At 55.1% G+C, this 27247-nt stretch overlaps 1 protein-coding gene across 29 annotated transcripts; it reads left to right on the top strand.

The window, feature by feature from the left end:
- The first annotated feature begins 127 nt into the window (after positions 1-127).
- On the top strand, positions 128-26541 carry STARD3 (StAR related lipid transfer domain containing 3). 29 transcript variants are annotated; one of them, XM_054671562.2, is made up of 17 exons: positions 135-322; positions 14812-14904; positions 15068-15111; positions 16541-16810; positions 20067-20144; positions 20836-20913; positions 21034-21087; positions 21466-21583; positions 21783-21881; positions 22112-22167; positions 22522-22614; positions 23270-23332; positions 23490-23585; positions 23869-23948; positions 24040-24144; positions 25310-25403; positions 25863-26541. In XM_054671562.2, exons 4-17 carry the CDS (start codon positions 16592-16594, stop codon positions 25965-25967), a joined length of 1338 nt encoding a protein of 445 aa, XP_054527537.1. In that variant the 5' UTR covers positions 135-322; positions 14812-14904; positions 15068-15111; positions 16541-16591; the 3' UTR covers positions 25968-26541. The 29 variants fall into 29 exon arrangements, with proteins under 29 accessions (XP_001172256.2, XP_016786250.1, XP_054527537.1 ...); XM_063798617.1 differs by having other exon boundaries at positions 243-322; positions 25310-25426; XM_054671560.2 differs by lacking the exon at positions 135-322 and adding an exon at positions 498-606.
- The last annotated feature ends 706 nt before the right edge of the window (positions 26542-27247 follow it).

Raw genomic sequence — 27247 nt, 5'->3', positions numbered from 1 at the left:
CGGGAAATTCCCCTTTTTCCCTCAGTGCCAGGCCTGTGTGGCCTAATAACGACGGCCCTGGTCTTCTTCCCACTCCCCTACCCTTAGGTAGGCACTTAGACTCCGGCCTTTGAGTCCGCTTCTGCGCAGGGCCGGGGCTGGAGGCGGGGCGAAGGGGCGGGGCCGCAGGCGAACGCAAGTCCCGCTTCGCTCTCGGGGGCGGACTCAGCGGCGGAAGTGGCGCTGCCGGAAGATCTTCTTCCGCTCTGAGGCGCTACTGAGGCCGCGGAGCCGGACTGCGGTTGGGGCGGGAAGAGCCGGGGCCGTGGCTGAGATAGAGCAGGTGGGTCCCGGAGCGGTCGCTGGGAGCGGGTGGCGTGCGAGGGCCGTCTTCCGCCGGTCGAACCCGCTTCCCCGCCTGCTGTCCGTGCTGGGTTCCGTCCGACCCTTCCCACACCCGCTGCGTCTCAGGTTCCGCCCCCTTCCTCTGTCTGGCCTCGCGCCGCCCCGCGCGGGTTGGGGTCTCCAGCACTGACTCTTGGCGACCCCGCCTATCCTGGGGAGCCCGGGGAGGACGTTCGGGATCTCCTTCCAAAGCCTCCGTCTTAACTGAGGGGAGAGGCGAGGGTGAGGTGTCTGGGTGTTATGAGCAGGGGCAGGTATGGGGAGGGGTCGGAATCTGGGGTGAGAGGAAAACATCTACGCATTCCGGTAGCTCTGCGTCTCAGTGTCATCCCGTGTCTCCCCAACTTCCTTTCGAAACGGCCGTGAATAACTTCCTAATTGGTATTAAAAGGGCCCTTTGAAGTCTTGAGTTCTTAGAGGTGCATAGTACCATTGACACTCATTTCTAATGACACGTTCCCTCACCCCGCGTTTTTGGGTTAGTCAGTGTCTCCTGGTTTTCTTCGTACCGCTCTGACAGTCGGTCAAAGTCCCGCTTCACGTTTTCCTCTGTCGCCCAACCCCTCGCTCTGTACACTGAATCTCAGTGGTCTCATTTTCCCCCACGGCTTCAGCTTTACACCAACTAAATACCCAGATCCACATCTTCAGCGCAGCCCTTCCCTGGAGCTCCACGCTTGCCCATCCAGCGGCCATTGGGACAGCTCTGCTTCACATGGAGCTCACTGGGTCCAAACTGGAACTGGTCTTTTCCTTGCGGATTAATTCTTCCTCTACCCCAACCCAGCCGGAAGTCTGGTAATTACCTTACACTTTCTCCTCTCTTTCAAGTCCCACATCTTAAAAGTGACCTAGTACTGCCAACTTCCTGAACATCCTTCAAACTTGGGCCCTCTCCATCTCTTCTGTTACCACGCGGTTGATGTATTGTCAATTCCCAACAGTCCAGCCCTGGCAGCTTGCAACCCAGTCTCCAAACTGTAACTCTTGTGATCCTTTTAGAACACAAGTCTTACGGTGCCAGTTCCTTGCTGATAACCTTTTTCTGGCTTTCTATTGCCTATGTGCTGAACCCCTAGCACAATTTACACAGCTCTCTGTGATCTGACCTAGCAGTCTCCTATGTGCACCCTAAGGTCCAATAATACGGCACTGCAGCATGTGCCATGCCTACCCTTGCTGCTCGTATCTTCATGACTTTGCACACACCAGCCCCCGCTGCTTGGAAACCTCCTCCTTCTCTTGTCTGCTGGGCTACCTTCTACATGTTTTTCAGCGCAGGCAGCGCTGCCTCTGCCTAACCCCCAAGGTTAATTGCCCTTCTGTGTCCTGTAGCACCCTGTCCATAATAGCATAGTAGCTGAGAATACAGACTCCTGGATCAGACTGCCTGGGTTCTGACCTGTTTGGTAACCTTGATGAAGTCAGTGCCTCAATTTCCTCACTTGTAAAATGGAGGTAGGAATGTCTCTACTTCATAGAGTTGTGAGGATTGAATGGAATATTGTATGTTTAGGTCTTAAACCAGTGCTAGGCACAAGAATGCTCAATAAATTAAAGTGAGTTGCCTGGGTGCAGTGGCTCATGCATGTAATCCTAGTACTTTGGGAGGCAAGGCAGGATGATCGCTTGAGGCCAGGGGTTTGCAACTAGCCTGGGCAACATAGTGAGACCCCATCGCTACAAAAATTTAAAAAACTAGCTGAGCATGGTGGTACGTGTGGGAGGATCCTTTGAGCCCAGGAATTTGAAGTTACAACGAGATATGGTTGTGCCACTGCACTCTAGTGTGAGGGACAGAGTGAGATCCTGTTTCTAAAATAAATAAATAAAAAGTTATTACTATTATGTAAGGACAACATAGTTCACCAGTTGTGATTTTGAATTTCATAAGTTGCCTGAGGATGGTTGAAGTGGCTTACTAGTCATTTGATAGAGCCTGGCTCTTTGTCAATAAATAAAATGCTGGAGTGGAGGACACTGGGGGCAGGATCTGGATTTATTGAGTGAAGATTCAAGAGTGAAAAAGGCTCAGACCTGGTCTGCTCAGGAAAACCAGTCTGGAAGTGTGTGTGTGTTACATGGCAAGCATTAAATCTAGAGAAATGTATAGAGCTGGGAACTAGAGGGAGAAAAAGACCAGGGGCGGCTTCTGAGGAGCTGACAGTTAATGGGGCCTATAAAGCGATGGGAGGATTTTATCAGAGGGAGGCAGAGGCTGGAGTGGGCTCAGAGATCAGAAAGCTGGGTCCTCTGAACAGAGCTCCAGTAGATGGTGGCTGGGTGGGGGAACAGGAGAGACGGAGCTGAGGAAGACAGAGGCAGCGTCCTCTGCTGACGCTGGCAATTCCTTTCCTGTATTGGCCATGAGGAAGCATCCCTTGACTTGGGAGCCAGCAGGGACCATGCCTGGGGGCAACTATACTCCGGAGGCTTAGTACCTGGTGTTTGGGGCCAGGCCCCCTGGGTAGGGCCATTGTGCATGCCTTTGGGCTGGGCCTTCTTTGGAGCTCTTTTGCCTCCCTGTAACGCCCACCCTCCTTGCCTCCAGCTGATAGATGCTGACTCTTCAAGGCCAGGGTCAGATGGCCCCTCCTCCCTGTGGCTTTTCTGACTTCACTCATTCCAGCCTGGGTCAGATGATCCCTTCTCTGGGAGCCCACGGTCCTTTGTTCATTCCTCCCTGAAAGCGCTGATCACAGCGTGGTATTACTTATCTGCCAGTCTTCCTCACCAGACCCAGAGTCCCTGATGGACCAGAACAGGGTCCTGTGACCCCAGGACTTGCACTGTGTCCAGCATACTGTAGGCCCTTGGAACCCGCATGTTGCATTAAGTTGAGCTCTCACACAGCTAGACTTGTTAAGGGAGAGCGGTGCGGGGGAGATAAAAAATCCGGCACATCTGGCAGCTTGTGCCTGTTCCACTGAATGCGAGAGCCTGTTGGCTCCACTTTACAGATGAGGAAGCTGAGGTTCAGGGGAGGTAAGGTCAAGATCACTCAGCAGGGATTTAAAGAGCTGTCTCCTGATTCCAGGTCTGCATGTCTCCCAGAAACTGCCTTGGGGTCCCAGCCTCCAAGGGGGCAGGTGCCACATCAGTGGGACAAAAGATAAGTGTCCCTTTTTCTGGCTGAGAAGAGGCTAATCCTGGCTTTGTCCAGGCAGGGTTGGTGCCTGGAGGATCCTGTGCTGAAACCGGCTCCCTTCCATCCCCCCCCCCCAACCCCTTGTCCCTTGCCCTATGGGGGCCTTTTCTTGAGAGGGCTGAGATCTCTCCTGGAAGATGACTGGCCGTTTCCAGACTAACCTTGGGAACTTGACCTCACTGGTTTACATAGCAGCACGAAGAGGGCAGGTGGGGCCTGATTCACTGGCCCTGAGTGGGTCAGGGGTCATGGAATCACAGAACTGGGGGCATCCCTGATGATTCACAGGGCCTGGCACAAGGGGGAAGGGAGGGCAAGTAGATCTCAGTGTGTTAGGGTCTTCCTGTACACTGCACCCGCAGAGCCTCCCCGGCTGGGGGGAGAAGTGTGTGGTGGTGAGTCTTGTTTCTATTTGGCTTAACTCTTCCCCTTCCGCTTCCTCAGAAGGAAAGGAGAAACAGAGCCAGGCTTTGGCTTTGGGTCTTATTTGTCACTGTAGCTGTGTCCTCCTCTCCCTACACTCCCACTTCTCCAGGGGATTTCCCAAACCCTCTGTGGAGGGCTATAGTAGGGCCAGTCAGCCAACCATCCCGAGGCTGATGGCATGGGCCAGTAACCCTGAATGTGCCATCCTAGCCAGGCGCAGTGGTGCACACCTGTAGGCTCAACTACTTGGGAACCTACTCCCAAGTTTTTGACTCCAGGATTGATGTCCAACCCCAAACCCACACCCTTTCTCCTGTTCCAGGGTGGACATTACGGATCCACAGACTAGCTAACTTACTAGACATGTACCGTGGCCAGGCACTGTGGCTGTGACTTGGACCTCAAGGGCTTAGGACAGATGGCCTTGAAACATCTAGCTGTGATAAGGGAAATGCTGACCCAGAGTTACTTGGGAGGCTGAGGCAGGATTGCTTGAGCCCAGGAGTTTGAGACCATAGTGTCCTATGATCGCGCCTGTGAACAGCCACTGCACTCCAGTCTGGCAACATAGTGAGACCTGTCTCTTAAAAAAAAAGTGTCATTCTGGGTCAGCCCCCTGAAGCCAGGGTCTACCCTTCCATTCTGCAGTACTGCTGGGACTCTCAGTTTGGGCAAAGTGCTATGCTGGACCTGCCTGGCCAGGGTCCAGCCTCTAACACTGTCCCCATGGGTAATAGTAGTAATAGCTGCTATTAGTTAAGCACAGACACTGTGCATGTGTTGTTTCTAATCCCTTCAAGCTCTGTGAAGTAGGTACTATATTCTCCCCATTTTACAGAAAAGGAGACTGAAGTTCAGAGAAACCCAGTGATTTGGTCAAGGGCACACAATCTAATAAGGAATGGCCTTAGGTTTTTGCCTCCAGGACTGGTGTCCAACCCCAAACCCACACCCTTTTCCCTGTTCCAGGGTGGACATTATGGATCCACAGGCTAACTTACTAGACATGTATCATGGCCAGGCACTGTGACTGTGACTTGGACCTCAAGGGCTTGGGACAGATGGCCTCGAGACATCTAGCTGTGATAAGGGAAGTGCTGACCCAGAGTTCTGAAAGGTCAGGGGAGTCTGGAGGGTGAGGAGAAGCTCTGCCCAGGAGGTGACATTTGAACTAGTCTCTGAAGCGCCAGAGTTCTCCCCAAAGGAAGGAGGTCATTCAAGAATGAGGAAACAGGGCGCCCAGGCGATGGGCTGTGGTGTGTCCTGGGAGCAGCCAATGATCAGCAGAGTAGAGGCGGCGAGTGTTGACCCCCATAGCAAAAAATGAGTGCTGGGGTCTGGAGTCCTCCCTCCTCCTTAACCCTCCTCTGTTATCAAAGACTCAAGGTTAACTCACCTTACGTCTTCTCCCTATAAGTCAGGCTCAGGGAGGGGAGCAGATACCCTGCTTGAGGACCCCCAGGAAACCAGTTCCTCTGTCCTTCTTGTGGAGGGAGTGCCTGGGCTCTGGGCAGGGAAGACCCCCACAGAGGGTGGAGTCCAGCTCCAGGAGAGGCAGCCTGGGCAGGGAGGGGCTGCTCTCCCGGCTGGGCGTGAGTGTCCATGTGCACTTGTGCATGTGCTGCTGTAGGGAAGGGTGTAAATGGCCGTTCAGTGCATTTCCTGGAAACCCACTCTGAGCCTGGTACAGTTCTGGCACTGGGCATGCAGCAGGGAGCAAAGCACAGGAAGTCCTTACTTTCATGGAGTTCGCATGCCAGTGGGAGACGATGGGCAGTAAACACAGACCAGTGAATGTATCATATGTCAGGGGTGACAAGTGCTGTGAAGAAAAATACAGCAGGGTAAGGGATGGAGGGTGGGGGCTAAATAGAGGTTCAGGAATGGTCTCTACAAAGGGACATTTGCATAGGGACCTCATTGGAATGAGAGAGCAAGTCATGCAAAGACCTGGGGAGGAGCTCCCGACAGAGCAGCAGGTGCAAGGGCCCTGGGGTAGGAGCATGCTTGATGTGTCCGTGGACAGCGAGGGACCAGTGTGGCTGGAGTAGAGGGCTCGAGGGGAAGAGGAAAGGGGAAGAGGAGGACTTGTAGGCTAGGGTGGGGACTTACGCCTTTATTCTGGGGAAGCCATTGGAGGTTGTGGCTGCTGTGTTGAGAACAGGCTGAAGGGGTGAAGACAAGAAAGAGTGGCAGGTAGAGGTGATAGCCTGGACAGGGTGACATAGTGGTAGGTGAGCAGTGGGCAGATACTGGCCAGATTTTGCAGGAAGAGACAACAGGATTTGCTCATGGTTTGGATGTGGAAGGGAGGTGTGACCAGATGAATGCTAAGCCCAAAGAGGGCCTCTTGACACACTGTCCCCCAGCTAGCAAGGACTCTTGCGGGCAGCAGCATTTGTACTTAGAAGGTCCCAGCCTGTCATGGGGGAAGGTCATGTTCCTCTGGGGTCGGCTCCGCTCTGCCTCTTCCTGGCTAGGGGACTGTGGGCAGCTCTCCTTCCCATGAGTCATCACTACAGCTTCTGGGAAGGGGTGTGATGCATTAAGGAGATGGTGTCTGCAGGGTGCCACCGCAGGCCATGGCCAGCTGGATCTGTGTCTTCTGCACCAGCCCATCTGGATGCAGTGCAACCTGTCTGGTCTGCTATCCTGCGTTCCCCTAACTGGCACCCTCCTGGGCCAGCCAGCAGCAGGACATAGACCAAGGCCAACCTCCTCCACACCCAGGGCCTCTGCCTTCTACCTTCTGTGGAGTCTTCATTAACTTGGCATTGACAGGGCTGCTTGACTCAAAACAACCCCAGCCCTGCCCTGAAGCCATCTCGCCAGTCAGTCAGAGCTCAAGACTCTCTCTTTCTCTGGAGAAGAGCAGGAAAGTAATCCCAGCTAACCCTCATGCAGCCACCACTCTGTGTCAGAATCTCTTCTAGGCCATTGCATTGAATAACTCATTTAATCCATATAAACCTGCAAGGAGTCGGTGATATTGTTAACCCCATTTTATAGGCGAGGAAACTGAGGCATGGTGAGGTTAAGTGACCAGCAAGGTGGAAATCTGAGGTTTGACCCATCTCCTGGTGTGGAGTCCAGTTCTCTCAGCTTCACTGATCCTTCCTGATTTGTGCTGAGTTAGGGACCCCTTGGGAAGCCCCCATGGGCAGGGGGTGCTGGTGCTAGCATTTCCTGTGGATTATGGGAGGGGGATGTGTGGAGGACCTGTGTCTACTGTTCCTCTAGCCTCTGGGGGATTTGGAGAACCCACTCTGCCCAGAGATGTAAGTCATCTTTGGATATAGATGAGACTTGTTCCCCCTCCCCCTGAATCCCAGGGCACAGCTCTATGGAATAAGCTCTAGCTGGAACTTGTAAAGTTTGGCCCAGCCCTCCCTGGGAGGCTAGGAGGTGGGGAAGAGCCAGGAGACTCAAAGTGGTGGTGGTAGTTAATGTCTATGTGGTTAGACGTTAACCAGTTACTCTGTGGTGCCAGGCACTGTCCTAGGCACGCTATAGTTATCATTGTCTCTTTTGGTGCCCCCAGACAGCCCAGGGTCAAGACAGGTAGCCTCAGTTTACAGATGCAGCAGTGGAGGCTTGCACAATGAGTAGGTGGCTTTGTTCAAATCACAGACCTAGGCCAGGTATAAAAGCCTAAGTGTGGTGTAATTCCAGCACTTTGGGAGGCCAAGGCAGGGAGATTGCTTGAGTCCAGGAGTTTGACACCAGCCTGGGCAACATAGTGAGACCCTGTCTCTACAAAAAAAAAAAAAAAAAAGAAGAAGAAAAGAAAAGAAAAATTAGTCTGGCATGGTGGCATCTGCCTGTAGTCCCAGCTACTCAGGAGGCTGAGGCAGGAAGATCACTTGAGCCAGGGAATGTTTGAGGCTGCAATGAGCTGTAATCACACCACCGCACTCCAGCATGGGCGACAGAGTCTCAAAAAAAAAAAAAAAAAAAATCGCAGACTTGCCTTGGCTAGCAAACGCCTACTGAGAGCTGCCGTCGGTCAGCTGGGCTTTGGAGCCGCCTCCCTGAAGAAAGGTGTCTGGAGCTTCTGGCCTGGGGTATGACGAAGGGTTAGCAAGGAACCCCGTCTGTGGCTCTGCAGCCTGAGATTTGTGGAAATTGAAAATTGGAGGTGGGTGAGTGGGAGGCGGCTTAGCCATCCTGCTGTCCTCCTCTTCTGTCTGCGGGAAGGGGCAGCGGATGCTGTTCCCTGGGTGGGAGCTTGCAATTGCAGAGGGGCCGGTCTCAAGAGGAAGGAGTAGAGATCAGCCCCTGCACTCCCCTAAGAGCCTCTGCCAGGAGCCAGGACAGTCCTCTACTTCCTGCCCCTCCCCCAACCTGGAATTAACCTCTGCCTGCAGCTGGATAACCTGGCCTTTCTATAGATGAAGGAACCAGGCTAGAGGGTTAGGGAGCTTGCTCTGAGCCACACAGCAGGTGAATTGTAGAGTTCAGATTTGAACCCACGCCTTTTGGGGTGATTTTTATTACATGTCACTATAGTGTATTTAACCTCCCTCACTCACAATTTCCCTCTTACTTGAAAGGTTTTTGTTTTGTTTTGTTTTTTTGAGACAGAGTCTCGCTGTGTCACCCGGGCGGGGTGCAATGGTGTGATCTCGGCTCACTGCAACCTCCGCTTCCTGGGTTCAAATGATTCTCCTGCCTCAGCCTCCCAAGTAGCTGCGATTACAGGCACGCGCCACCATGCCTGGCTAATTTTTTTGTATGTTTAGTAGAGACGAGGTTTCAGCATGTTGGCCAGGCTGGCCTCAAACTCCTGACCTCAAGGGATCCTCCCACCTCAGCCTCCCAAAGGGCTGAGCCACCGCTCCTAGCCCCATCTTACCCGAAAAGTCTTGCCAGCTACTTAATCTATCTCAACCACCACTGACCAAGCGGTTACCATACTCCCTCCTGACACCTACCTCAACACCCAGCCCTGTGACATAGGGATTCTTGCCTTTTTTTTTTTTTTTTTTTTTTTTTGAGATGGAGTCTCACTCTGTCACCCAGACTGGAGTGCAGTGGCGGGATCTCGGCTCACTGCAACCTTCGCCCCTCAGGTTCAATCAATCCTCCCACCTCAGCCTCCCAAGTAGTTGGGACTACAGGTGCACACCACCACACCCGGCTATTTTTTGTAATTTTAGTAGAGACAGGGTTTTGCCATGTTGGCCAGGCTGGTCTCAAACTCCTGACCTCAGATGATCACCTGCCTCAGCCTCCCAAAGTGCTGAGATTATAGGTATGAGCCACCGTGTCTGGCTTCTTGCCTTTTCTTGTCATGGTAAAATAGACATAACATAAAACTTACCATTTTAACCTTTTGTTTGTTGTTTTTTGTTTTGAGACAGGGTTTCTCTCTGTCACCCAGGCTTGAGTGCAGTGGCACAGTCTCAGCCCACTGCAACCTCCACCTCCCCGGCTCAAGTGATCCTTCCTCCTCAGGCTCCTGAGTAGCTGGGACTGCAGGTGTGTGTTACCACGCCTGGCAAATTTTTGTATTTTTTGTAGAGACGGGGCTTTGTTGTGTTGCCCAGACCGTTCTTGAACTCCTGAGCTCAAGCAGTCCTTCCTCCTTGGCCTCCCAAAGTGCTGGGATTACAGGCCTGAGCTACCACACCCAGCCTATTGTTGCCTGTTTTAATGCAGCTGAGGAAACTGAGTCTCAGAAGGGTTATGCTTTGCCCCAGAGCACACAGCTAGGAAGGGGACAGTCTGAGATTTGAACCGTGACCTTAGAGTCCATTCCTTTTTCCATGATACCAGCCACCTCCTGTTTGCCCTGAGTCCAGCACACCACCCAAAACCCTATTACGAGTGGGGCTGGTACTATTGTATCCTAGGGTGAGGAAGAGAAGGCCTGGAAAGCGGTGTGGGGGCCTGTGCCCACCCCTTCCCTTTGCCTCATGAATAATCCGCTGTTCCCTGGCACCTGACTTCCCCCCTCCCCACCCGCTTCCCCCTCTAACCCAGGATGGTAAAACCTCCACTTTTGCCCGGCGTGGTGGCTCACGCCTATAATCCCAGCACTTTGGGAGGCCGAGGTGGGCGGATCACAAGGTCAAGAGATCGAGACCATCCTGGCCAACATGGTGAAACCCCATCTCTACTAAAAATACATAAATAGGCGGGCGTGGTGGCAGGCACCTGTAGTCCCCTCTACTTGGGAGGCTGAGGCAGGAGAATCGCTTGCACCTGGGAGGCGGAGGTTGCAGTGAGCCGAGATCGTGCCACTGCACTCCAGCCTGGTGACAGAGCGAGATTCTGTCTCAAAAAAGTAAAAAAAAAAAAAAACCCTCCACTTTCCCCCCTACCTCCCACTCTCACTCCCTCCCCAAGCAGTTCAGCTTCCGCAGACACTCGACTGTCAAGTCTGCAGCCATCCCAGGCAGACTCTTTCACACCACACGTGCTGTTCCCCTCCTGACACTTCTGAAGGTGCTTGGGAGAGGCCAGTCACAGCAACCAGTGGGTTCTTTTGGCAGTGGGTGGGGTGCTGCTCCCAGGGGGCTGGGCTGTCTCTGAATTGTCCATTTCTGCCTCCCCCTCATCAGGAGGGTGGGTGTGGTGGGCGGAGGCCTGTGCTAGCTGTGATGCCTCCAGGGCTAGGCAGCCTACAGTCAGCCAGAGAATGAGCACTTTGGGGACTGCACAGGGCAGTTCCACTCCACGGTGGGTTTTCATCACTTAGACTGGCAGGTGGTCTGATGGAGCTCAAAGGCCTTTCAAAGTCATCTGAGTGAGCCCCATTTTCAAACCCTAGCCAACGAGGCCTCACTCAGGGTGATGCTGGAGTTTGAGGAAAGGCTGACAGGTGGGATTCAGTAGCTGCTTTTACCCATAGCAGTCTGGTTTTTATCTGTTTTATATATTGAGGTTCCAAGTAAGGTATTACTCTTTTAAATGTTTCTCTTGCTTTGCAAAGGAGGTGGTTTGTAGCCGGGTGCGGTGGCTCATGCCTGTAATCCCTGTACTTTGGGAGGCTGAAGTGGGAGGATCGCTTAAGCCCAGGAGTTCAAGACCAGCCTGGGCAACATAGACCTTGTCTCTACAAAAAATTTAAAAATTAGCTGAGCATGGCTGGCCGCGGTGGCTCACACCTGTAATCCCAGCACTTTGGGAGGCTGAGGTGGGCGGATCATGAGGTCAGGAGATTGAGACCATCCTAGCTAACACGGTGAAACCCCGTCTCCACTAAAAATACAAAAAATTAGCCAAGCGTGGTGGTGGGCGCCTGTAGTCCCAGCTACTCGGGAGGCTGAGGCAGGAGAGAATCGCTTGAACCCAGGAGGCGGAGCTTGCAGTGAGCCGAGATCGCGCCACTGCACTCCAGCCTGGGCGACAGAGTGAGACTCCGTCTCAAAAAATTAATAAAAAATAAAAAAATAAAAATTAGCTGAGCATAATGGCATATGCCTGTGGTCCCAGTTACTCGGGAGGCTGAGGCAGGAGGATCACTTGAGCCCAGGAGGTCAAAGCTACAGTGAGCCATGTTCACGCCTCTGGACTCCAGCCTGGATGACAGAGTGAGATCCTCTCTTTAAAAAAAGGCGGAGGGAAATGATTGAAAAAAACCACTGACTTTCCCCCAGATAAACAGAGGCTTGGTGAGAAGGACTTGCCCAGAGTTACGCGGAATTAGTGGTTGCCCAGAGATTGGGGTACAGGTTCCTTAACTCCGGGCCAGTGCTCTGCCTCCTGTACAGGCTATCATTTGGACTTTGAGCTGCTTTCGGTGGGGGGGTGATATCAAACCCCCTTTCTTTGACTCTTGGCCAACTGTCCCCGCCCCTGCCTTCGAGCCCCCATGCTTGGCTCCCACACTCCCTGGCATCTTCAACTCTCCCGGGCTCCCACAACACCTCTGCTCTAGCCCCATCTGCGTCTCTCGCTTCGACAGGGACGTCTGGGCATGTGAGTGTCAGTGTGGTTGCCACTCCAAGTGCGTCTCACACCCAAGCTGCTGCCATCCAAGTCCTGTCCCCAGGGAGAGAGAAAGTCAGAGGGAAAGACAGACAGACACAGAAGTAGACTGGAGTAGGCGAGCGACAGCACCTGGAAGTGAGGCAGGGACCAAGGAGGGAGGGAGGGAGGAGAGAGGCAGATAGAGAAGAGAGAGAGAAATGTGGAGAAAGTGGGAGAGACTGATGGGAGTGGAGAGAAAGACTCATAAATGGGAGATAGATTGAGAGGAAGACCCAGATGGGGAAAAATAAAGACAGACATGGATGACGATATGTTCTGTGGGCTGTGGGGAAACAGGCATTCTTGTACATTGCTAGTGGGAGTGCAAACTGCAAAGGGAACTTGGCAATACCTCACAAAACCACATATGCAATTTGACCCAGCAATACCACTTCTAGGAATCTGTCTTGAAGATGTATTTCCAACAACGGGAATATATATATATATATATATATGCTCAAGGTTATTCACTGAAGCATTTCTGGAATTACAAATCTAAGCGCTCATTCATGGGAGACTGAATAAACTATGGTTTGTCTATAAAATGGAGTACCAAGCATCTCTATCAAAGAACGAGAAAGACAATGTAAAACTGACATGGAGTGCTCACCAGGATATACTATTTAGTGAAAAAATAACAAGCAAGAGCGCATCTGTAGTAAGCTACTGTCCATGTAAGAAAGAAAGGATATAAGAAATATAAGGCTGAGCGTGGTAGCTCACGCCTGTAATCCCAGCACTTTGGGAGGCCAAAGCAGGCAGATCACCTGAGGTTGGGAATTCAAGACCAGCCTGGCCAATATGGTGAAACCCCATCTCTACTAAAAATACAAAGTTAGCTGGACATGGTGGCACGTGCCTGTAATCCAAGCTACTTGGGAGGCTGAGGCAGGAGAATCGCTTGAACCTGGGAGGTGGAGGTTGCAGTGAGCCAGGATCGCGCCACTGCACTCCAGCCTGGGCCACAAAGTGAGACTCCGTCTCAAAAAAAAAAAAAAAAAAAAAAAGATATACAAAGAAAGCATATTCCTTTATACAAAAGAAATATAAAAAGGATAAAGCAGACACTAAAGCCGTAAGTTAATGCTCACACGTGTAATCCCAGCAGTTTGGGAGACCAAGAAGGGAGGATTGCTTGAGCCCAGGACTTCAAGAACACCCCATCTCTTAAAAAAAAAGATAGGTTACTGTTAGGGGTTGAATCGTGTCCCCCGCAAAAAGGATACGTTGAAGTCCTAACCACCTGTACCTCAGAATGTGATCTTATTTGGAACTGGGGTCATTGCAGATGTGATCAGTCAAGGTGAGGTCATCTTGGAGGAGGGTGGGCCCATTATGACTGGTGTCCGTATCAGGAGATGGCAGTGTGAAGACGGACACATGGGAAGAGCACCATGTGACAGCGAAGACCGGTCGGTGTTTGTGGCTACAAGCTGAGTCACGCCAGATTGCTCGCACACCGTCGGGAGCCAGGAAGAGGCAAGGAAGGGGTCAGAGGGAGCACGGCCCTCCCAATACCTTTCTCAGACTTCCAGCCTCCTGAACTGTGAGATGATAAATGTCCATGATTTCAAACAAACAAACCCAAAATGACAGACATGGGAGAGGGAGAGGGAGACAGCTAAAAAGATAATTACAAAGGAAATAGGCCAGGTGCAGTGACTCACGCCTGTAATCCCAACACTGGGGGAAGCCAAAACGGGAGGATCCTTGAGCCAGGGAGTTTGAGACCAGCTTGGGTAACATAGTGAGACCCTCGTCTCTAAAAAAAATAAAATAAATTGAATTAGCCTGGTGTGGTGGCGGGCGCCTGTGGTCTCAGCTACTTGGGAGGCTGAGGCAGGAGGATTGCTTGAGCTTAGAAGTTGAAGGCTGCAGTGAGCCATGATCGTGCCACTGCACTTCAGCCTGGTTGACAGAGCAAGACCCTGTCTCTAAAAAAACAAACAAAACCCCACACAGATGGAAAGTTACTTTGTGAAACAGATACAAAAGATGAGGAGAGATGGAGAGAGTGAGGAAGGGAGACAGGTCTGGCTGCAAACAAAAGGGCTGTCAGAGGCAGGGAAATGTCACCTGCCCTGGAGCTGCGGCCTGTCACCATGAGGGATGCGCTGAGCATGCAGTCTGGCACAGATCTGGCTGATAGATGTTGGGGATCCCATTGCCAGCGGCCTGTCACATCCCCTCCCCATCGCCTGTTTCCAGAGCTGAGCCCAGCTTTTCCGTAGCACTGTGGAGATGAACCTGTCATGGGGCTCAGAGTGTGGTGTTGGGAGTAGCCTTGGCCTGGTGCCTCTGCCTCACCTGCCCTCCGACTCTGCTGCAAACAGTCAGTTCCTGTTCGTGGGGTCTTGCACAGGGGCAGAGGGATGGACGAGCTGGCTTGCTCAGAACCTCCTGCCAGCCACAAACTGAGCTGCGCTTGTTTTGGACGTGGTAGACTGAGGGGCCCAGGAAGGTAGTCCACATAGTGAAAGTGTGGCAGGACACCTCAGGAGGGGAGAGTGGTTAGATCTTGCCTCCCAAGATCAGGGACAAACATCTAGAGCTTCCCTTCCTCTAGCCCCCAAACCACTCCCTGGTGCTGGGATGTGGGGAGACTCAGGGAGCCTCTTGGTCAAGTCCCAGAAGCTCACGCCCCCACCAAGCTGGTGAGTTTTTGCCTCCCCGCTTCAGCTCCTCTGACTTTCTTTTTTTTTTTTTGAGACGGAGTCTCGCTCTGTCACCCAGGCTGGAGTGCAGTGGTGTGATCTCGGCTCACTGCAAGCTTCACCTCCTGGGTTCACGCCATTCTTCTGCCTCAGCCTCTCGAATAGCTGGGACTACAGGCACCGGTCACCACGCCCGGCTAATTTTTTATTTTGTATTTTTAGTAGAGACGGGTTTCACTGTGTTAGCCAGGATGGTCTCGATCTCCTGACCTTGTGATCCACCCATCTCCGCCTCCCAGAGTGCTGGGATTACAGGTGTGAGCCACCGCGCCCGGCTTCCTCTCTGACTTTCAGTGGGACCTTTCCTTCTCACCCAAGGGATGGGGCCTCTTAGAGCCCAGCACATGGGTGGGGCAGAGACTGTAGGCCTGGGGGCTACATGGCAGGGAGGGAGTGCCAGAGTTCCTTTTGTCTTTAGGGTTCCTGAGAGCCCGATGCTGGCACAGGATGGTAAGGGATTGGGTAAGTCCATTCACCTCTCTGGGCCTTGGTTGTCGTATCTGTAAAAGAAGAGGAACCGTACCTGCCCTGAGTGGACGTGAACGTGGGTGTGGATCTGTGGGCATGGGGTGGGGGGCGGTAGAGCACTGGGCTGGCCTCCAGAGTGGCTGCTTCCTACTCTCTTTAGGGTTTGCCCTGTTCCTGTCTGTTGTGTAGCATGGAGCTGAGGGCCAGGAGACCTACTGAGCATTCATTTATTCAACAATCAATTACAAAGCACCTATTGCATGCCAGGCATTGTGCTGGGCACCAGGGAGACAGCAGTGACCAAGTCAGATAAAGCCCATGAGGCCGTGGAGTTTACAGTCTAGTGAGAGAAGGGTAAACAGTGAAATAAAACAATAAAGATCGTTTCAGATAGTGACCCACTTCACTGAAGAAAGGAAGGCAGCTTACTATCATGTTATGCTGTGAGTTGGAGCAGGAGGGTGGGAGGCTTTCTGAGGAGAGGACTTTTGAGCTGCCTGTTGAAGGGTCTGTGGGAGAATATTCCAGGCATGGGGAGAGCCAGATCGAAGGTCCCAAGGCAGGACAGGGCAGCTGTATTGAGGGATGTAAAAGAAGGCCAGAGTGGCGGTGGCAGCAAGACAGAGAGAAGGGCTGGGCAGAGGCCACCTGCAGGCCTGGACTGAGAGGGCCTGGTGAGGAGACTGTTAGCCTGAGAAGGGTGGGAAACCGTGGGAGGGCATTGGAACGCATTCTCTAGGCCGGCTATGTGAAGAGCAGGAGGGTGAGAGAGGCAGCCTGGAGGCCCACCCGTGAGAAGCAGATTGCCATGGTCCAGGCAGAGATGGTGGTGGTTTGACCTGGGCAGGGCAAGGTGTGGTGGAGCTGAGAGGGACCAAGATGCCTGCTCTCCATAGCTCCAAGCACACAGACACTGCTCTAGGAAGGCCCTCCCAGTTGCCATGGATTAGGGGGTGGGAGGGGAAGACTGGCTGCTGGGAGGGAATGTGGCTTTGTGCTTGGAAAACAAAGAACAGAGCTTGGGGCCCTCTTCTCCTGGGGGTGGTGGCAGGCCCAGAGGCTGTTGACAGGACCAGAGGCTGGAGCTCAGGGCTAGGCCTGGTAGGAGCAGGCTGCGGCCCCAGGGATCCAGGAGGGGGTAGGTGCCCACGCAGAGGGACCCCAGAGCCCTCCAGGGGTGAACCCTGTGGCTGCTGGGCTTGGAGCAGGGAGCACCAGGAAGGAGGACAGATAATTAGCGGAATGCTCAACCCTGCAGCCTGGGAGCCAGGCTGGTGGAGGACATTTGGGCAACAGTTCCCTGGGCCCTGGGCTTGGGACCCAGTGTAGAGACAAATGCGTTTGGGAGCCAGTGGCGGCCCTGGTGGCTGTGTGGGAGGGACAGGAGGAGGTTGACAGGACTCTGCCTCTGCCTCGCCCCCAGCCCTGCTGCTGAGGCCCCGCCCTCCCCACCCTGAGGTGGGGGCCCACCAGGATGAGCAAGCTGCCTAGGGAGCTGACCCGAGACTTGGAGCGCAGCCTGCCTGCCGTGGCCTCCCTGGGCTCCTCACTGTCCCACAGCCAGAGCCTCTCCTCGCACCTCCTTCCGCCGCCTGAGAAGCGAAGGGCCATCTCTGATGTCCGCCGCACCTTCTGTCTCTTCGTCACCTTCGACCTGCTCTTCATCTCCCTGCTCTGGATCATCGAACTGAATGTGAGTGGGGGCGAGGTGGGGGCACAGGCCATGTTGCAGGCCACCCGGGCCTCAGTTTGTCCATCTGCCACATGGGAGGGCTGCCTCTACCCTGGGGTTGGTTAGCTGGGTAAAATGAAGACTGGGAGGAACAACAGGGGTTCTCATATTCTGAATGAAGGAATGTGGAGGGGTTCGGAGGGGTTGTGTCATTTGGCCAAGGTCCCTCTGCACCCAAGTGTGTGAAGGCGACGGCCTTGAACCCACCCTCCAGCTGAGTTCATGCTTGGCCTCTGCCCCATACTGCCCCCTAGTGGAGGCTCCCGAGAGAGGAGGAGGGGGAGACCCAGCTCTGGCGGAGCTGTTGAAACCTTTGTCTTCTTTCTGCCTGCCACTGCCCTCTGGCTCCAGTTGGTTCATTCATTCGTTTGTTCGATCATTCATTCATTCATTCGTTCATTCATTCAGCAAACATTTTTTGAGTCTCTGCTGTGTCCCAACCACTGTGCTAAAACCAGACGCTACCCAGGTGTGGTGGTGCACACCTGTTGTCCCAGCCGTTTGGGAGTCTGAGGTGGGAGGATCGCTTGAGTCTAGAAGTCTGAGGCTGCAGTGACCCATGATTGCACCACTGCATTCCAGCCTGAGTGACAGAGTGAGACCCTGACTCAAATAAATAAGTAAATAAAAGCAGAGGGCACAGTGGGAAGCAAAACAGGAAAAACTCCCAGTTCCCAGTGGCTCTAATGAGATGCTGCCGGGCAGCCTGGAGACCAGAGCTGCCCCACCCCCACCCCACGCAGTGCTTGGCCCACCCTCAGGAACACAGTCTAGTTGGCAGTGGCCTGATCTGGTCTCCAGGCAGGGCCAAGCCCACAGAAGCAGGAGCCCTGGAAGCAGGGCACCCCAGGCTCAGTTCTGTCCCAGCTCCTCCTCGGCTTTGGCCCGATGACCTCAGCAAGGGACTCAGCCCCTCGAGTCCTCCCCTCGTTTTCCTTCTGCAGCATGGGCTCCCCATCAGAGTTCCGGATGGCAAGGGCCCTTCCTCCAGGTCTCATGCTTATGTGACAAGAAAACGATGTCTTGTTAATAGAGGTGATGAGCTCAGAGAAGGGGCCAGCTCGGGGCAAAGAGATTAAGTTTGATTCTGGGCATGTTGAGCTGGAGGGAGAGACAGGGCTCTGAGGGTGACTGTCGATTGTGCACCAGAGATGAGCTGGCACCTTCAGTGAGCTGAAGCCACGGCCATGGATGGCCCTAGGGGCCATCTTACCCATGAAAAAGCTGTGGCCCAGCAGGCTCAGGACCTTCTGCAGAGCTTCTGAGGTCTTAGGCAGACTTCCTTTTCAAGGTCCCATCCAACATCAAAGCAAACACTAAAACTTACCTGCATCCTTCATTGAATACTTGTTTCCTTACCCAAGAAGAGCTGAAAAGATTTTGATAATTTTACTTTCGTTTTGTTTTGTTTTGAGACAGGGTCTTGCTCTGTTGGCCAGGCTAGAGTGCAGTGGTGTGATCATAGCTCACTGTAGCCTCCGACTCCTAGATTCAAGGGTTCCTCCCACCTCAGCCTCCCCAGTAGCTGGGACCACAGGTGCATGACCACATTTGGCTATTTTTTTTTTTTTTTTGGTAGAGATGGAGTCTCACTATGTTGCCCAGGCTGGTCTCAAACTCCTGGGCTCAAGTGATCCTCCCATCTCCGCCTCTCACAGTGCTGGGATTAGAGGCATGAGCCACTGTGCCTGGCCTCTGTAATTGTGCTTTTGAAGTTATTTGGCTGTGTTGGCTGCGATTGCTCTGCAGTCCTCATGCGTACCTGGGAATTCTTGCAAAGTGAGAAGATCTAACTTACTAATTGTTTTCAGATGTCATGAAACATTTCAGAATCCTGCACTGAACAATTAGTAGAGTCCACATGATGTTTCCCTTGGCAGACATTTAATTAAAATTGTATTGATTTTCAGTCTTGTAGTTTTACTTTTGTATTTGGGAGCATATATTTTTAGTTCGCTGACAGACTGTGTCTGTGTTGCCCAGTGGTTACAAGGACTCAGTAGGGTCGTGCTGAGCAGGGGGTTTGGAGCCAGAGAGTGGCAAAGCAGGGGCTGAGACTTGGCTCTCCCGAGTCCTGATCAGTCAGCACCGGTGGGTGCCCAGGCTGGAAAGAGGAAGGAGGACAGAGCTCTGAGGCCTAGTGACTGAGGGTGGAAGGGGCTGCAGAGCCCAGGGCAGAGTCTGAGGAGCAAGAGGAGTGCTGGGTGGTGTGGGTTGGGTGGGATGGGGTGGGTGGGTGGCAGGCCTGGGGGCCTCACCAGCAGCCAGAGGAGAGGTGGCATCAGATTTCATGGAGCTGGGGTGGGCTTGAGGAAGAGGCACATGGTGGGGTTGTGTGCTCAGTGAGGGAGCATCTGTATCTTTAACAAGCCCCCCCAGATTTGGCTGCCCTGCTGGAGAGCAGAAGCCCCAGTCTAGGCGGTTGTGAGGGGTCTTCCTCTCCAGGGCTCCTGGGCTCCATCGCCCAGAGTCCCCGTGTCCTCCCTTCTCCAGGGTGGCTGGTGCCCCACCTGAAGGAGCCTAGGCCCGTCACCCCCGTCATTCCAAGGAGTCAGGTCGCAGTCTGGCCTGGTGTCCATCCAGTTCCCTCAAACCTCTGGACATTGGAGTCAGGGCCAAGGCCTCAGGGGTCCTGGTGAAAATGTCTGGTGGGCTGGGGTAGGGACAGGGGCAAGGACACATCCACTCCGTCTCCACTTCACCCTCTCCAGCAGCGTGATGGATTTTGCCCATTAAGCATAAACCTAATCAATTGATTTGCCACCTGAGGCTCCGTCTGACACCACTGCCCACCCCACCCCCCATCAGCCCAGATGGATTATGGCTGGGAAGATGGAGCACCGCAGTGCTGGGAGGGAGATGGGATTCTGTCAGAGGTGGGCTTTCGGCGCCCTTCTGCTGGCCCTGTATAGGGCGCATTGCCTCCCCTGCACAGCCCCGAAGCCTCCAAGCCTGCCCCTTCCTGGGCAGGGTGCTGGAAGCTAGCCCTGCCCATCGGGGCGGCCTGGATCCTTAGAGGACTGGTATTGGTGCCTGAGGTCTCTGGCCGTGGGCTGAGTTCCCTTGGTGCTTCCAGGGCCCCCTGGGTGGTGGCTTAGCATCAACAGCCTCCCCTCCAGGTTCCTCCATCCCCTACCTCTTGCCCCTTCCGGGAGGTGAGGGGCAGCCCCAGGCCCTTGCTTCTACCTGCAGAGCTCTTCCTGTCTCCCTCTCACAGACCAACACAGGCATCCGTAAGAACTTGGAGCAGGAGATCATCCAGTACAACTTTAAAACTTCCTTCTTCGACATCTTCGTGAGTGGCCTTGGCTGATCCTGGGGACCCCGGAGGCAGAGAGGGAGCAGGGAAATGACTTCCGCTGGGTTCTCTTTCTGCAGCATATATCCAGTCTGATCAGAGACTCGGCTCCCATCCTTCGGGAGCCATCAGTCGTTAAAACCTTTGCTCCACAAGGCTGGGTGCAGTGGCTCACGCCTGTAATCCTAGCACCTTGGGAGGCTGAGGTGGGTGGATCACTTGAGGTTAGGAGTTCGAAACCAGCTTGGCCATCATGGTGAAACCCCGCCTCTACTAAAAATACAAAAAATTAGCTGAGCATGGTGGTGTGCACCCATAATCCCAGCTACTTGGGAGTCTGAGGCAGGAGAATCACTTGAACCTGGGAGGCGGAGGTTGCAGTGAGCTGAGATCGTGCCACCGCACTCCAGCCTGGGCGACAGAGCGAGACTCTGTCTCAAAAAAAAAAAAAAAAACCTTTCCTCCACAAAGCCCCCTTCAGAGAGCCCCAGGTGGGAGAGGGAAGATAAGACCCCTGTGCAAGGTTACATCCAAATTGTCCCAGAGAAATGCTGACTCAGTCGTTGTCCCCTGAGGTGTGCATGCCCATAGGAAGGGAACGTGGGGGCAGGACCAGAGGGGAGGTCAGCCTGCAGCAGGGTCGGGGGCAGTAGCTTCCTGTGACTGCCTTGCTCCCGTCCCCCACCAGGTCCTGGCCTTCTTCCGCTTCTCTGGACTGCTCCTAGGCTATGCCATGCTGCGGCTCCGGCACTGGTGGGTGATTGCGGTAAGATGCCACTTTCCTGGCAGCTTCTGGGCCCTGGCAGGGCTGGTGGAAGGGATGGGATCGAGGAGGACTCACTTCCCAGCCTCTGCCTTCCCCTTCCTCCCTCCCTCCCCTGGGCAGGTCACGACGCTGGTGTCCAGTGCATTCCTCATTGTCAAGGTCATCCTCTCTGAGGTCAGTGGCTCAGGGTCTGGCCAGTCTGGTGGGCATCAGACCTGAGTGGTATGCTTCTAGAGAGGAGCATTTCTCTAATTTGGGGTGTCTGTCCCTGTTGTCCGGGTTAGGGGGAGAGGGAATCCTGTCCTTTGGTATCTATAAGGAATCATCCTTCACCCGCTTCCCTGACTTAGCCCCTTGCAGCTCTAGGAATCAGAAGGTTCTTTCTCCAGCCTAACCCCAGTTTATCCTGCTGCAGACTTGAGAGGGTTCCCAAGCAGCTGCTACCAGGAATGGGGTGTATGCCAGTTTGACTGGCTAGAGTTGGTAGCCACAGAAGGGGGCTCTGGGTTTGGGGTGACCCCTGCCATGGAGCTCAGCCCCCTCCCTTCACAGCTGCTCAGCAAAGGGGCATTTGGCTACCTGCTCCCCATCGTCTCTTTTGTCCTCGCCTGGTTGGAGACCTGGTTCCTTGACTTCAAAGTCCTACCCCAGGAAGCTGAAGAGGAGCGATGTGAGTGCTTGCGGGTAGGGGGGTGCAGCGAGGGTTACCCCCAGCCCCAAGAGAGGGGAGTTGCGGGCATGAGAGTCAGTCTGAAGCATCTCGCCACCTCTGAGCAGCCTCCAGTAGCCTGAGGGGGAGCTTGGGTGGGGGTACCCCAGGCTGCTAGGGTGTAACTGTCCTTGGTCTGGGACTGAGTCTGCTCCTCCAGGGTATCTTGCCGCCCAGGTTGCTGTTGCCCGTGGACCCCTGCTGTTCTCCGGTGCTCTGTCCGAGGGACAGTTCTATTCACCCCCAGAATCCTTTGCAGGTGAGGGCTGGTGTGTGGGGGAACTGCTTTCAGGGAGGGGCCTTGTGAGGAATGGGGTAGGCTGGGTCTGTTCTTTCTATTCCTTCTATCAGGCTCCCTGGGGAAAGCCAGCAACCCTCTCCCACACACTTTTATCCCCCACATCCTTGCACTCACATACCCGAACCCCACTACCTCCCCACACTGTCTCCCCACCCCTTGCCATTGTCATCTGTGCCTGTTTTCTGCAGGGTCTGACAATGAATCAGATGAAGAAGTTGCTGGAAAGAAAAGTTTCTCTGCTCAGGTATTTGCCTGCCTACCCCTAACCCCTGCCCTTGGAATGGGTGCCTGGAGGAGGGCCGGTGCGGGGGTCAGCCGGGGTGGGCAGGGGTTTCCCAGTAGAGGCTGAACCTCGGGCAATGCCCATCCGAGTGTCTGCCCCACCACCAGTCCGGCCCCCCTGGTCTGCCTCATGCCTGGGCACACAGGTGGAGCAGCCACAAGCCTGCAGGGCCCAGGGAGACCAGCCCAGATCCCACATGTGGCTGGGCCAGGCCCCTCTGGGAAGCATGTGGTATGTCTAGAGAGAGAACAGGCCACGAACATGGTGGACTGCAGGCCCCAGGCTGACCCCTCCCTGCCTCCTGCTTCTGTCCAGGAGCGGGAGTACATCCGCCAGGGGAAGGAGGCCACAGCAGTGGTGGACCAGATCTTGGCCCAGGAAGAGAACTGGAAGTTTGAGAAGAATAATGTAAGAAGCCCTCTCCCACCTGACCTTCCCATGCGTGTTAGGAGTTTCTGTTCTCTTTTCTGAGGCCTGAGGAAGAAACCCAAAGATTACATGGGTTGGAGCCATATTCCTGCCCCAAGAGAGGGAGCTGGGCCCTCGGGTCGGCAGGAGGCTGGGCTGGATTGGACGTTTCCCCCGTGCCCCTTGGCCCCCCTTCCCCACACCCCCCATCTTTACTTCCCTGCTGTTCTGCCCCCTTGGCTCCAGGCTTTGAAGGGGAAGCCAGGCTTCTGCTCTGCATCCGTTGTTTCGTTTCATGATCAAAACAACATTATCTACAAAGATCGTAGAGAGCTTGGAAAACAGAGAGCAACATGCCCCAGTCCCTCTCTCTGGCCAGTTCTTGTGGCAGCCCCATTGGCCTGGAGACATGGTTTTTTGTGGTTGCAGCTGCAGCTGTCCCCCCGTCTTTTAACTCGACATCAAAAGCCTCTCCTGCCAGTGCCATAGGTTTGTTAGAGCTACTGTTTTGTAACAGCTGCTCAGGTGTCCCCAAACTCCTGGAGTTTTCCACCCTGAGCTGTTAAAAACCTGCCCTGCCTGTCACCCATTTCTGTGCCACCAGCCCACCCCCTGCCTCCACTCTCCTCCCTGCCACCTTCTGTCCCTGCCACAGGAATATGGGGACACCGTGTACACCATTGAAGTTCCCTTTCACGGCAAGACGTTTATCCTGAAGGTGAGTGAGGGGAGCGGGTGTCCTGGAGCCCCAGACAGCACAGGAGGCTCCAGGAAGGTGCCGAGGGGCCCTCTGGTGGGTGCCCCCCACCAAGAGGGAAGGGTTGGTCTGCCCGAGCCCATCTGGCACCACCCAGCCCTCTGCCGCCCTGTCCCAGACCTTCCTGCCCTGTCCTGCGGAGCTCGTGTACCAGGAGGTGATCCTGCAGCCCGAGAGGATGGTGCTGTGGAACAAGACAGTGACTGCCTGCCAGGTGAGCCCAGTCTGGCTGCCTCTTAAGGCACAGATGGGGGCACAGCCACGCCCCAGTGGGATCACTGAAGCACTCAGCGCCTCAGCTGCCCCATCTGTACAGTGGGTGTGATGGTAACAGTGCCTGCTCGAGAGGGTCGGGAGGAGGGCAGGAGGAGTGCTCATCAGGCGCTGCCCAGGGCCTGCCTGTGGCAATAGCAGTTAGTAAAGGGGCCTGGGGTGTTCCCATCCCTGGGGTTTTCCTGGGGCGACCTGTTCCAAAAGTCTCCGTTGACGGCCCTCAGATCCTGCAGCGAGTGGAAGACAACACCCTCATCTCCTATGACGTGTCTGCAGGGGCTGCGGGCGGCGTGGTCTCCCCAAGGTGAGTCCATGCCAGGCCCCCTCCTTTCAGCCAGGTCTTCTGCACTTTGGCCTTGGGTCATTGTCCCCTGAACTAACCCTCCCTCCCGCAGGGACTTCGTGAATGTCCGGCGCATTGAGCGGCGCAGGGACCGATACTTGTCATCAGGGATCGCCACCTCACACAGTGCCAAGCCCCCGACGCACAAATATGTCCGGTGAGCCTCACTTTGCCTGGGGTCACCCCTGCCAGCCCCTCCCCTGGGAGCATTGAGCAGTGCAGGGTACAGCATGTACAGCTGGGCACTTCCCCTGCTGAGGCTGCGTTCCTGTTCCCTGTCCCGCTGGGCTCTGCTCCTCCCGGCTACTAATCCTGCTAATCTTGCTGCTCTGTCTGTGGAGATGGGGGGTGGTGGACAGCTGGAACCAAGCCACCAAGCCTGGACGGGATGTGCGGCGGTGGCTGGCTGGGGTAGACCATGGATGGGGACCCGTGCAGGGAAGGGGCCTGAGAGCCATGTGCTCACTCTGGGCTGATTGACCTGAGCAGGAGGCTCTATGCTCTGGGTTTCATCTTCCTGCCTAAGGAGACTCGGGTCCCCTTTCGTCCTCCTCACCCTGTCCTCACTCCGTCATCTTTCTCTGGAGTGGCTCAGGAGTTCCCCCAAAGATAAAGGGATTATGGCCTTCCCGCATCTGTGCCTGGGCTTCTAGAGTCTTCCCTTTTGTCCAGTCAGGCTGTGGTGCTGCGGATGGCCCCCTCCCATAGACCCCACTCTTCCCCATCCCCTCCTGGGTTCCAGCAGGAGCACTGTTCTTTGAATAGGACGCCAGGCTCTGCTTTGGGCACTGGACAGACTTGCTGGGTGCAGGGAAGCTCACTTCCTCTCTGGATGCCAACTTCCTTATCTGCAGAATGGGCTTAGGTGTGCTCAGTGGAGCTGAGGGAGAATGAAATGGTGATGGGATGTGAACTGTGCCTCCCAGGCTTAGCCTTCTCCTGAGCAGGTGTCCCCTCCTGAAGGGGAAGGGGTAAGAAGTGCCAGCCCAGCCTACTCTGCCATAGCAGGGCTGACCTAGAATCTCTGGACAGAGTGTATGAGGGCTGGGAAGGTGGTGAGCTCTCTGTCCCTGGGGGTGTGCAAGCACCAACAGGCTGTTGTAGGAGGATTCAAGCATCACAGAGTGGGTGGGGGTGGAGGGCCGATTCTGCAGCCCATGGGACACCTGTGCTAAGCCTTGTTCAGATAGGGTAGCTCTGCCTTTCTGCTTCCAGCCCAGTCCCAGCTGGGCCAAGAATGGAGTGTGAGTGGTAGGGGCTGCGGGGGGGTGTCAGGGCCTCACTCTGTTCCAAAGTCCCCCCAGTGACGCCTCTTTCCATAGGGGAGAGAATGGCCCTGGGGGCTTCATCGTGCTCAAGTCGGCCAGTAACCCCCGTGTCTGCACCTTTGTCTGGATTCTTAATACAGATCTCAAGGTGGGGTGCTGGGGGGCTGCCAGGTGGGTTCTGTGGAGTGGAGGGGACCCTGCTGCTGACTTGGTTGCTGCATGACTTTGGGGGCTCTCTGCCATGCCTGGGCCTCCCCTTTGTCAGCCTCCTTTCTTACTTGAAAATTTGGGTCAGGGTCCAGATGGTCTCTTAGCCCTGGGTTGCTGTAGGGCATGTGCCCCCCCTTCTTACCTCTGAGTCCTGAGGCCCTGAGGAAGGGTGGCTGGTGGCCAGCCCGGCCCCACCCTGGTCTGTTTGTGTGGCTGGTGCCAAGAGCCAGGCCCAGCATGTTCTTCCTGCCAGGGGTGAGTGGGAGAGGGCGGCCCAGGCTGGATTCCAGAGCTGCACCTGCATTCTGGCCCAGAGCCCCCCTGCTGGTGCCAGCTGCAAGGGGAGACCCTGCTGAGGGCAGGCCATCAAGTGTGACTTCTGCCTGCCTTCCCCCAGGGCCGCCTGCCCCGGTACCTCATCCACCAGAGCCTCGCGGCCACCATGTTTGAATTTGCCTTTCACCTGCGACAGCGCATCAGCGAGCTGGGGGCCCGGGCATGACTGTGCCCCCTCCCACCCTGCAGGCCAGGGTCCTGTCGCCACCACTTCCAGAGCCAGAAAGGGTGCCAGTTGGGCTCGCGCTGCCCACATGGGACCTGGCCCCAGGCTGTCACCCTCCACCGAGCCACGCAGTGCCTGGAGTTGACTGTCTGAGCAGGCTGTGGGGTGGAGCACTGGACTCCGGGGCCCCACTGGCTGGAGGAAGTGGGGTCTGGCCTGTTGATGTTTACATGGTGCCCTGCCTCCTGGAGGAGCAGATTGCTCTGCCCCGCCTTGCCAGGGCAGGGTCTGGGCTGGGCACCTGACTTGGCTGGGGAGGACCAGGGCCCTGGGCAGGGCAGGGCAGCCTGTCACCCATGTGAAGATGAAGGGGCTCTTCATCTGCCTGCGCTCTCGTCGGTTTTTTTAGGATTATTGAAAGAGTCTGGGACCCTTGTTGGGGAGTGGGTGGCAGGTGGGGATGGGCTGCTGGCCATGAATCTCTGCCTCTCCCAGGCTGTCCCACTCCTCCCAGGGCCTCCTGGGGGACCTTTGTATTAAGCCAATTAAAAACATGAATTAAAAAAAAAAAAAATTCCAGCCCCTCCCACTGCCTTGCCTCTTGAGGGAAGAGGAAGGCAGGCAGCAGCTTGGATGAAGAGGGAAGACCCCTCACACAGCCTCTCCTGGGCTCACAGGAGGGCGGAGCCCGGGGAGCCAGTTCCTGAAACATGCCCCCCATTCCCCCCCCTGCCCACGCCCCCCTCCCCGCTTTCCTGACCAGTTCAACTGAGCAGATGACTGGTCAGAAAAAAATGCCCCGCCCCCTGCCAGGCTTCAGCAGGGCAAGTTTAAAGTCTCTAGTCCAGAAATGGAGGTGGGGGTATGGGCACCTGGCAGTGCCCACAGCAAGCCTTGACTGTGTGGCCTGGAGATGGGGCCTGAGCTTCAGGGTCACTGAGGCACCTCTGGGATCCAGGCCACCTGGAGCCCCGGACCTCCCAGACTCCACTCATCCATTCCCTCTCCCCGCGAGGCACTCACACCTGGGGCGGCCTGGAGCCCGGATCGCAGGGCGGGGCCAGGCCACTGCCTGCCTTCCTCCTCCCTCCCGGCTGGCCTGCCCCCTTGCCTGCCCGCATGCAGGCTTCCAGCAGAGCCAGCTTCTTCAGAGCCAGGTGGATCCTGTTTCGGTCCTGCCTAGGTGTGTGACCCTGGGCGAATCTACCTCTCTCAGCTTCTGCTTCCTACTTTATGAAAATGGGACTGATGTCACAGGGTTGTTATGAGATTAAAAGATA

The sequence above is a fragment of the Pan troglodytes genome, chromosome 19 (assembly GCF_028858775.2).
Source record: "Pan troglodytes isolate AG18354 chromosome 19, NHGRI_mPanTro3-v2.0_pri, whole genome shotgun sequence".
In the NCBI taxonomy this organism is placed as follows: domain Eukaryota; kingdom Metazoa; phylum Chordata; class Mammalia; order Primates; family Hominidae; genus Pan; species Pan troglodytes.
This window is presented reverse-complemented; position numbering and strand designations above follow the sequence as displayed.

Coding starts and splice junctions, on each gene's coding strand:
- STARD3 (XM_016930757.4), top strand. CDS start 16,592: ATGAGCAAGCTGCCTAGGGAGCTGACCCGAGACTTGGAGCGCAGCCTG. Junction 20,914..21,033: donor GGCACTGGTGGGTGATTGCG/GTAAGATGCCAC, acceptor TCCCCTGGGCAG/GTCACGACGCTGGTGTCCAG. Junction 24,145..25,309: donor CCGACGCACAAATATGTCCG/GTGAGCCTCACT, acceptor CTCTTTCCATAG/GGGAGAGAATGGCCCTGGGG.